General features: G+C 40.8%; 2 protein-coding genes across 2 annotated transcripts; one reads left to right on the forward strand and one right to left on the reverse strand.

Annotated features, from left to right (window-relative positions):
* Nucleotides 1-132: 132 nt before the first annotated feature.
* LOC5519390 (mini-chromosome maintenance complex-binding protein) lies at nt 133-5,587 on the reverse strand. The gene is made up of 2 exons (XM_032364243.2): nt 4,941-5,587; nt 133-2,598 (listed from the first exon to the last, which is right to left on the reverse strand). The coding sequence occupies exons 1-2, from the start codon at nt 5,467-5,469 to the stop codon at nt 1,277-1,279; spliced, it is 1,851 nt and encodes a 616-aa protein (XP_032220134.1). The 5' UTR covers nt 5,470-5,587; the 3' UTR covers nt 133-1,276.
* A 100-nt stretch (nt 5,588-5,687) lies between these two features.
* On the forward strand, nt 5,688-10,508 carry LOC5519359 (calcium load-activated calcium channel). The gene is made up of 7 exons (XM_001639201.3): nt 5,688-5,873; nt 7,084-7,161; nt 7,451-7,513; nt 7,830-7,876; nt 8,753-8,820; nt 9,656-9,800; nt 10,288-10,508. Exons 1-7 carry the CDS (start codon nt 5,813-5,815, stop codon nt 10,372-10,374), a joined length of 549 nt encoding a protein of 182 aa, XP_001639251.1. The 5' UTR covers nt 5,688-5,812; the 3' UTR covers nt 10,375-10,508.
* The last annotated feature ends 164 nt before the right edge of the window (nt 10,509-10,672 follow it).

The following is a 10,672-nucleotide window of genomic DNA, read 5'->3' on the forward strand; positions in this document are numbered from 1 at the left end:
AACAAGACCGCAATTAGTTTGGTTCTAAAACACAAAAATACTGCATGAAACAACTGCTGCAATGCAGGCTACCTTGCATTAACATTTACTTGTATTCCATGATCAAAGCTGATTATTAAACAAGGGCAAGAATATCCGACTCCGATTTATTTCTAGAAATGAATAGACATTAATCGTTAATGATCGTCGATCATCATCTCCTTTGTTACTGGTTACATTTGGACCTAGATACGAGGCATGGTCTACAAAGAAAAACTCAAAACAACCATTCACTTACGAAATCTGATACCTTTTTTTTACACCTTTGCTGTTCATTAACGGGAAAGGGACATTCATTTGTGCCAAAAGTTACATCGATAGCGTGTATTGTACGTTCATCAACATCGCACGAAACATCATTTAGCGTGACTCGACTTTCAATAACAATAATTGAATATTCGTGAACATTCATTATCATCAACGGAGAAACAATAGCGCACTTGGACATTCAATTCGATTGGAACAAAAATTCTTTTGCGCGCAATGAAAATTCAATTGCTCGTTTGATTGCTCGTTTGCTCATTGATAAACATGATTGTCTGAAAAGGCTTATTGATTGTCTTTGTTTATGTTAATAGACTAATGAATTTTCTACTTTTTATAACTGGTTGTCAATAAACGCTACTGAATGTCCAAATGTGTAATTGAATTCTCGATTGCATGCAAAAGAATGTTCATTCCATCCCGAATGAATGCCCAATTGCGTTATTGATTGCCCGTTGATGCTATTGAATGTTCGCGCATATTCAATCATTGTTATTGAAAGTCGAGTCACGCTAAAAATGTTTCGTGCGATGTTGACGAACGTACAATGCACGTTAACGATACAACGTTTGCCACAAATGAATGTCCCTTTCCCGTTATTGAACAGCAAAAAGGTGTATATTTTCACTTGAATCTGCTAATGGGTTTTATTATGTTCCTTACGATTTTAAGCCTTTATCACTGTAAAACAAGTTGGGCTGAGATTCTATCGCCCAAAGTACAGAAACAGTCTTAATAGGATAGTTATGACAACATTTTAACATCAATATAAAGCCTTAGTGCTGCTCCTGTGTATTAAATGTTTTAGTTGTTAGAGCTAAAACCTGATTCAAGAATACAGTAGTAAGCACAGTGCTCTCAGACTAACAGTGTGCACTACTTGGTCCCACTGGTAACAGCCAGAAAAGGCTTATGTGGCATTGACTAATAAATACATGTACTCTCCTCTCTAATGATGATGTCAGAAAACACTTCATTGTGATGTCACAGACAGACGAGCTCTGCGCTTTGACTCCATGTTCTTAACCTTAGCCCACACCTCATTGGTCAGCGGCACTTGTCCATAGCTGATTGACAGCAGTCTAGCCAATAGGAGATGAAGGTGGAAGTCATCAGCAGACATCTTCCCATCCGTTTGCTGTCTGACACTAACAAAGTCCTCCTGAAGAACCTTTTGCATCTCAGGCGAGACTGAATACTCTGCAAATCTCAGCAAGCCTAGATAGCAACGCATCTTCTCAATCACTGAATGGTTGATATTGTTAAGCACTGTATCTGCAGAATCTGCAGATCTCTGTGGGTCGAGCTTTACTTGACAATCGCTAGGAAGTAAGGATTTACCCTCTGACATCACCAACACTTTAATATCAACCATGAACTCGGTCTTGTAAAAGTTGAAGTCGTATGCCAGCTTTTGCCAGGACATAAGGTTACCAAGAGAGGTCACATTCTGGACACCTGTTGCATTCAGCTGGCCCGCCTCCATCGCTGTCTCATCAAGTACCAGCTCTGTCCCATTCGACAGCTGCAGCATGCCAGACATCAGCCTATCTTTGGTATAATCCTTCTTTGGGATGAAATTCAAAGAGTTCAGATTGTTTAGAGTCATGGGTAGAAGGTGACATTTTGGGAGAACATGCTTGAGGAATTTAGCAACTTGTGAGCTGATCCTCTCTTCCAGGGGCAGAGTTTGTTGAGTAGGAAGACCACTCAAGTTGATGGCAAACTTCCCTACCGCCATCACACCACTTCGTGTGTACACAGTTGACAGTAAGTGCAAGAGTAGATACTCCGCGGCAAGCCGATCACCACACAGTAACTTCTCTAGCGCTGCAAGAAGATCATCACGAACGTGAAGCACAGGTGGAGTCAATGACTTCAGAGAGTCCTCAGCTAAAACGGTAGGCATGGTTGGGTTTGAGTGCTTCATTGGTCGAGCTACGAGGCAGTGAAGGCGGGGCACTAGTGACGGTGGTGGGTGGTGAACAGCCCTTTCCTCCTGACACATCACATCATCTGCTGTGATAAATGATGGGTCACTTGGTGCTTCACCTGGAGTTGATGCAAGACTAGGGTGCACTGATAAAATACCAATGAACTCTAGGGTATCGTTGAGCTTGATGTTGTCGCACTGCTCATAAAGATGAACGAGGCAGGCAGGACCCTGCTCGCCAGGAAGGGGAAAGTTCAAACTAGGCATTGCTGTTGTAGCTATATTGTTTGTGGATGCTTTTGTCTCCTCAGTCCTGGTTTTCTTTGCTGACATATCATCACTATCTGTCTCCATATGCCCATCTGAGTATAAAAACAACAGACTTAACAATTAACAAAGAACACTTATTGTAACACTTTCTGATTAATTTGTGCCATTTTCCATTTCCTTAAATTTTCTTATTGGTAAATGCTCCGTCAGAGATGTACCTCTATTAAGTGGACACTCACAGGACTAAGCCAAAATGTTCAAAAGAAAAGCAATGAGAAATATGGTACTTTTCATGGTAAAAGCTGCGCTCCCCATTCTCAATGACATCAATTACCCCTACTTAAGTACATCAACCAGCATACATGTGCTTTGACCCACCATCCCCCCTTAATTACATCAGCCGGCATACCTGTGCTGTGACCCCCCTTATTTACATCTACCAACATACCATGTGGTGTGACCCCCCTTTAATTACATCGGCCAGCATATCCGTGCTGTGACCACCCTCCTCAATTACATCTACCAACATACCATGTGGTGTGCCCCCCCTTAATAACATTGGCCAGCATACCTGTGCTGTGAACCCCTTCCCTTTAATTACATCGGAGTTGGATATTGCAAAATCAATAACAGCAAATAATACTTTCTTGCAACCCTATTTTGGCCGCATCTGAACAGCAATGCAGAAAATTCTTCACAATACGATCTTGAATTTGTGAACAGTCACCACTCGTTCCGCTTGGTGATGTTCTCAGATCTTCGTGTTGTTGTGCTATACTTGATTTATTCACAGATTGTGGCCAATTGTCAATCAATTAGACGATCATGAACTAGAATGGACATTTCAGTTTTGTCCAATTAACGAAATAAATCAGCTAAAATTTAGAAATTAAATGTCCACGCAAGCCATGCTTTTTTTGCCATCATGTTGATGCTGTATTGTGTAGAAACGGTGCTGACATGACTATCACAACCAGCTCGCTTAAACCTGAAAAATAGCTATGTATAATACTTGGATATGCTTCCCTAAAGAGTTAACTCTGAATCTTTGAAGTTAATTTGATGTAGTTTATCTGGAAACATGCATAAACTGGAACTAACAAATGATGAGCACGTGGTTAAATTGAACTAAATTCAAAAAAGTTTGTCTTTGCCGGCTTATAAAAATTTTTGCAATACTAATTTGGAAAACCAGTACTTTATTCTGATCAATAATTATGTGGGCAATACTTGTTCTTACTATGTCAGCCCATGAAATTCTAAGGAAAAAGAAAAAATCGATAAAAACTGAAGACCTGGTGTTATTTTGTGTGCGTCAGTCAAAAAAACTTAGGCGTGATAGGGTTAATTACATCCGCCAGAATACCTGTGTTGTGACCCCCCCCCCTTAATTACATCCGCCAGAATACCTGTGCTGTGACCCCCCCTTAATTACATCCGCCAGAATACCTGTGCTGTGACCCCCTTTAATTACATCCGCCAGAATACCTGTGCTGTGACCCCCCCTTAATTACATCCGCCAGAATACCTGTGCTGTGACCCCCTTTATTTACATCCGCCAGAATACCTGTGTTGTGACCCCCCCTAATTACATCCGCCAGAATACCTGTGCTGTGACCCCTCCCTAATTACATCCGCCAGAATACCTGTGCTGTGACCCCCCCTAATTACATCCGCCAGAATACCTGTGCTGTGACCCCCCCTAATTACATCCGCCAGAATACCTGTGCTGTGACCCCCCCTAATTACATCCGCCAGAATACCTGTTTTGTGACCCCCCCTAATTACATCCGCCAGAATACCTGTGCTGTGACCCCCCCTTAATTACATCCGCCAGAATACCTGTGTTGTGACCCCCCCAATTACATCCGCCAGAATACCTGTGCTGTGACCCCCCTAATTACATCCGCCAGAATACCTGTGTTGTGACCCCCCCTAATTACATCCGCCAGAATACCTGTGCTGTGACCCCCCCTTAATTACATCCGCCAGAATACCACGTGGTGTGACCCCCCTAATTACATCTGCCAGAATACCTGTGTTGTGACCCCCCCTAATAACATCCGTCAGAATACCTGTGCTGTGACCCCCCCTTAATTACATCCGCCAGAATACCTGTGCTGTGACCCCCCCTTAATTACATCCGCCAGAATACCTGTGTTGTGACCCCCCCCAATTACATCCGCCAGAATACCTGTGTTGTGACCCCCCCTAATTACATCCGCCAGAATACCTGTGCTGTGACCCCCCCTTAATTACATCCGCCAGAATACCTGTGCTGTGACCCCCCCTTAATTACATCCACCAGAATACCTGTGTTGTGACCCCCCCTAATTACATCCGCCAGAATACCTGTGCTGTGGCCCCCCTTAATTACATCAGCCAACATACCACGTGGTGTGACCCCTCCCCTAAATTACATCTGCCAGCATACCTGTGGTGTGATCCCCCTCCATCTCATCATCTTCGAGGGACCTCTTGTTGCTCATGCTCAGCTGCGACGGGCCTCCGTGCTGCACCAATGGAGACCTCTCAGCAAAGGCCTGCTTGGCCCATTCCGTCTCTCCGGGTATCGGTACACAGTAATACGTCTGTTTCTCGGACGTCACACATTTTGGCGAGTTGAAGTCGACCTCTAAATCCCCACTACAATCAACTACATCTCGATACAAGCCACTCGCGAGGACGGTCTCGCCGGTGGATTTCGATTTGACTTCGTATTGGGATAGAAAATACTCCGGGCCAAACATGTCTTGAACCATACAGCGAAATCTAACCAGGCTGTTTGGCTTCAGGTAGTGCAATGGGGTGTCGTTTATCGAGGGAATTCGATGAATGTTCTCTTCTACTCGCTGAGTAAAATACTCGCAAATTGTTCCCATGGCTGCCTTCCCGCTTGTTTCCTTACAGATTCCATCAACGACACTTAGAGGCGAACTCAGCCAGTCTTCTATGCACGGCATTGTGGAATTGCCGGGATTTTGAGCGTAAATTATGAGAGAAAAATCAAAATTTCAAAACACAGTACTCAAACGATCGACCATGTGATTAGATTTCGCGGGAAACTCTAGAACTACTGCGCATGGTCTGTACGTCGGTCAGCAGAGTGTATTGCATGTTCAGAAAATAGGCTAGCTACTTCATAAAAAGTGACCGATGGAAATCCGTCAAGTAGTTTTTGATTCATTACCGCTGTCATACTAGTACATGAAGTATTGGTCTTTAGCTTGGCTTTAGCACTGTTTCGTTTGTCTCGGATTTTATTGAATTTTTGTTCCGCTCTTACACCTTTAGGACTAATACAAAATGTTTGCCGATTCGCTACTTATCTTATTTATCTCACTAGCAACTGCTTTGCTTTCTGAGGGTAAGTGATCTCGTTCAAGAAAAAGCGAAATTCGCCTTTTAATAATGAAGAATTAAGTTTACAACTTGTTCTTCCTTTTACCTCAAGCCTCTTCACTGTTGAAGACTTTTGTCCTTATTATTAACGCGTTTAAGGTATCATACTGCATAAATGTACTGTAAAAATGATATTGCTTTGATAATCAATATTGTAGAGATATATATTTTATAGCAAGGAGATTTTTCTGTCTCTTGCTATATTTTTATAATTTAATTAAGGTTTCACTGGGTTGATACAGTTGATACAATTTTTTATTCTTTTATTTTTTACAGTTTCTGGCTGGGTTAATCCCAAAAAAAACAAACAGATAACTTGTATGCAACCATAATCAGTATAGGAAAACCAGGGGGTTATATTACTAGTATTTGCCAACAAAGAGCCAGTCTAAACAACATACAGTATTTTTTTAAATTTCTTGGAAACAAATACAACTAATAATTCAACATGTTATTTGCATTCCCCCTTCCTTGTGATTGTTCCCTCATACTTTTTCAATTACTGTGACGGGTGGGTAACAATGCTGATATTTTGTAGGAATTTTAAGGGGGAAGGTGGTTGGGTCTTCATAGTTTTTATTTTGTTAGGAAAAGTTAATTTATTATCCCGAGGGGGGGTGGGCGTGAGGATACTGTGGGGTGCCTTGAGGTCTAAAGGGGGGCCGAAAGTGTATGGGTTTTTTCTTGGTTCAATGAATCTCGGTTTAGGGGCAGTTATTTGGCATGCACAATCCAGGAGTCCAGGATGCAGATTAGTCCATGTTTTATCTATGCAATGCAAACCTGTATAAACCCTACAGTAATACATTTTTTCATGGTTTCCGTTATACGATATTATTAGCACTCATTCTTCGTCATCAACACCCTCGCTCATTTCTGACTGTCTGAATTGCTGTCTTCCCCTCTCTCTTTTTTTTCTTTCTCATAATGGGGGCACAGAAAACGTTGTTCCACCTGAAGGGGGGAGGGGGGGCAACTGATTTTATCCCTTACTTTTATAAAAATCCTCACTTTCCCCTCGGGATAATAAATGAATTTTCCCTTATAGGGAAATCCTGATTCTGAAAGTCCTTAGGCTGGACACTCTGCTTTTTCAGTACTTCATAAGAGATGCTACTTAAGCTACTGTATGGTATACAAATGTGAAGACAATGCTTGTTTCTTGTCTTTTGCAGGTATTACATACATCCTTGTGTACAGAACAGACAAGTACAAGAAACTGAAGGCGGAGGTGGAAAAAGATAGCAAGAAATGTAAGCCTCCAAACTTCTGGAGAAAAGACTGCAACATCCAAATGTGATTAACAATGTCTCGACAGTACCAGTCAACAATAAGATTGTCTCAACAAATTTTTGTGCTGTATCTTGCTTGTGATTCATCTGAAAACAATAAATATCCAGCATATGTAATTTGGTATATACAGGTATATCCAGTATATGTAATTTGGCCTAAAAAGTAATAAAATGTATAGCATTAAAATATCCATTTTTACAGTATTGTCAGTCTTAAAGTCATCTTTTTGTCCTTTTTTTATTTACACAGTGGAGAGAAGAAAAGAAAACCTAACAGATGCACCACGTCAAGGAGGACAGAAGAAAAAGATTGGTAAGGCAGCTGTTCAGTAGGACACTTTATTAGGATGGCTTTACAGATGTCTGAAGGTGTGTGGAACCATTGATCAGTCAAGGCGAGAGATCTCAAAAATGGAATTCAACTGTTTCATTCATTCTATCTTAAACAAGATTTTTTCCCCTTTATATTATTGTAGAACGCATGGATACATGTAGATGATGCTCTATATAAATAAAAGTTATGTTTATTATTATTATTGTTGTTATTCTGTAATCTGTAGATTGTGTTATTTACATCATAATACCAGTAATGCCTAAGCTTGACCAGTACCCTATGAATATTTTTACAGAACGCGTTGAAGAGAAACTCAAGAACCATAACAGAGATCTCTCCATGGTATGAGATAGCTAGATATGGTCAACTATCGCTATTACAGATATCAACTTAAAGCTGCATTGTCACCAGTTTACTTCCTGAGGTCCGACGGAAACCTCAACCGTTAAAAGACAAAAGAATCTATTAAAATCTGAGATATTAAGCAGACCATCTGCTTTAAATTATCAATCATATCCTCAAAGAAACTTCCAATAAACACACTGCTTTCAATATTTTGAAATATTTTTCGAGTTTTCCATTAAAAATCATCGGATATTGTTACACAATCAACCGGAAGTAAACTGGTGACAATGCAAGTTTAACCACAACGCCACTGCATATCTCTAGCAAGTGTTCGTAATATGGTGTCCATTAAGCAAAATTTGATTTTCCAAATGTGGCCCCAGGGTGTGGCAGGGGCGTGCCATGGAGGGGGGAGATATGGTATTTATACTGGCAAGTATGGCATGCCATGGAGGGGGGAGATATGGTATTTATACTGGCACGTATGGCATGCCATGGAGGGGGGAGATATGGTATTTATACTGGCAAGTATGGCATGCCATGGAGGGGGGAGATATGGTATTTATACTGGCAAGTATGGCATGCCATGGAGGGGGGAGATATGGTATTTATACTGGCACGTATGGCATGCCATGGAGGGGGGAGATATGGTATTTATACTGGCACGTATGGCATGCCATGGAGGGGGGAGATATGGTATTTATTCTGGCAAGTATGGCATGCCATGGAGGGGGGAGATATGGTATATCTTATGTAAAAGTATGTGAAACCTACAGTAGAGATTTAAAAAAAGGGGCCTGTTCTCTGACCTTGTCGTAGAGCTTTTGGTAGAGGAAACAGTATATGTAAACATTTTATTTTTCTTGTACACAGGTGAAGATGAAGTCTATTTTTGCTATTGGTTTTACGTTTACTGCCCTCATTGGCATGTTTAACTCAATGTAAGTTGATTTTTGCTGTTAGTTTTGTGATAACTGCCATCATCAGCATGTTTAACCCAATGTAATAAAGGACCTACTGTACTTTATGTTATTTGGTCCCTGAGCATAATATTTAAATGATTGATTGTGTGGACAACAGCACACTCATAAAGGCAATGGTCAAGCTGATAATAAGCTTATTTTACAATTCAATCCATTCCAGTTATATATACTTTGTCAACTCTTTCCTGGATAAAACAGATGACTCGCAAATGTACAACAAAAATATCTTTTAAGTGGTTACAGTATTCAGGATTTATTCTTTTTGATAGATTTAAAAAAATCGAGATGTTTTTTTGATTTATGATTTTGAGTCTTTTGATTTATGTATTGTCTGGCTAGATATAATGGCAGGGTTGTTGCTAAAGCTATATATATACACTTTGATTTATGCATTTGCCTGGATAGATTTGATGGCAGTGTCATTATGAAGATCACTTGCTAAAGTCACCCACTAGATTTGATGCCAGTTATACCAAATTTCTGATTTATGTATTTGTCTGCTAGATTTGAATGCAGTGTTTTTTAAAGGTTATCACTTGATAATGTACACTTTGATTTATGCATTTGTCTGGCTAGAGTTGTTGGCAAGGTTGTTAAAAGTTAGCACTTGCAAAAGCTACACTTTGATTTATGTATTTGTCTGGCTAGATTTGAATGCAGTGTTGTTTAAAGGTTATCACTTGATAATGTACACTTTGATTTATGTATTTGTCTGGCTAGATTTAAAGGCAGTGTTATTAAAAGGTTATCACTTGCAAAAGCTAAACTTTGATTTATGTATTTGTCTGGCTAGATTTGATGGCAGGGTGGTTGCAAAGTTGCCATTTGAGCCTCACTCCTGGATCCAGGGTCTGTCACACCGTAATCTGATGGGTGATGACTTCACTGAGTGCTCCTTCATCTTTTTGTACATTCTTTGCACCATGGCTGTCAGACAGGTTAGTAATGAAGCTATTAGAACAGGCTAGCAAAGGCAAGCATCCAAAAAGCATTTCTTTTTCACCCAACATCACTAATAAATGCCCAAGTCAGGCCCGTACCCAGGGGGTACCTCCCCCCCCCACACACACACACACACACAAACAACAGCCAAAGGTCCACTTTCGGTCCTGAATAGACGAACTATTTGTAGACAAAAATATAAAGCATAAGCTAGATCACTCTGGTATTTGGCCAAATCCGACAAAATAAACGTCCGGTGGAGATGCTGCAAAGGCATAAAAAATCCCTCTTTGTTCTTTCAGGAGTGGTCACATTTTTATCTAAGAAATGACCCATACCCCCTCCCCCCAGAAAAATTAGGTCCACTTTTTTGGGTTCTGCACCCCCCCTCCTCCCAAGAAAAAAACCTGGGTACGGGCCTGCAAGTAGGCCCATTTTTATTTCTATCTTAATACTTACTGCTTGTTTCTTTTTTGTCATCAGAATGTCCAGAAAGCTCTTGGATTTGCCCCATCTCGAGCTGCAAGTAAAGTAGGAGGGCTTCTCACCCCTCCACAGGCTGCAAAATGACTCCCCCCCTCCGACTGACCATCAACAAAATACTTGACATTGTGATGGTGTATATTCCATGTATAAATAGATTACCATACAAAGAAAGAAACCATCTATTACACATTGTGATAATAAAAGTGACTTGACTTGCATCTGTATCCTTACCGCACCACCATAACTAGACTTTTTCCAGTTCCACTTTGCAGGGGCGTACGCAGGATTTTAACAAGTTGCAGTCATAGCATTCAGAAGCTGAATAAGGGCGTGACCCCTTATTCCCCAGCGCCGTGAAGATTAAATAGCTCCCGCTTTTTCC

This window comes from Nematostella vectensis, chromosome 8 (assembly GCF_932526225.1).
Source record: "Nematostella vectensis chromosome 8, jaNemVect1.1, whole genome shotgun sequence".
Classification (NCBI taxonomy): Eukaryota; Metazoa; Cnidaria; class Anthozoa; order Actiniaria; family Edwardsiidae; genus Nematostella; species Nematostella vectensis.

What these genes read in the sequence shown, in the direction of transcription:
- LOC5519390 (XM_032364243.2), bottom strand. Translation starts at nt 5,469, where the DNA reads ATGCCGTGCATAGAAGACTGGCTGAGTTCGCCTCTAAGTGTCGTTGAT. An exon ending in GGAGGGGGATCACACCACAG is followed by an intron (nt 2,599 to 4,940) that starts GTATGCTGGCAG and finishes TTTTATACTCAG; the next exon opens with ATGGGCATATGGAGACAGAT.
- LOC5519359 (XM_001639201.3), top strand. Translation starts at nt 5,813, where the DNA reads ATGTTTGCCGATTCGCTACTTATCTTATTTATCTCACTAGCAACTGCT. An exon ending in AGGACAGAAGAAAAAGATTG is followed by an intron (nt 7,514 to 7,829) that starts GTAAGGCAGCTG and finishes ATATTTTTACAG; the next exon opens with AACGCGTTGAAGAGAAACTC. An exon ending in GCACCATGGCTGTCAGACAG is followed by an intron (nt 9,801 to 10,287) that starts GTTAGTAATGAA and finishes TTTTGTCATCAG; the next exon opens with AATGTCCAGAAAGCTCTTGG.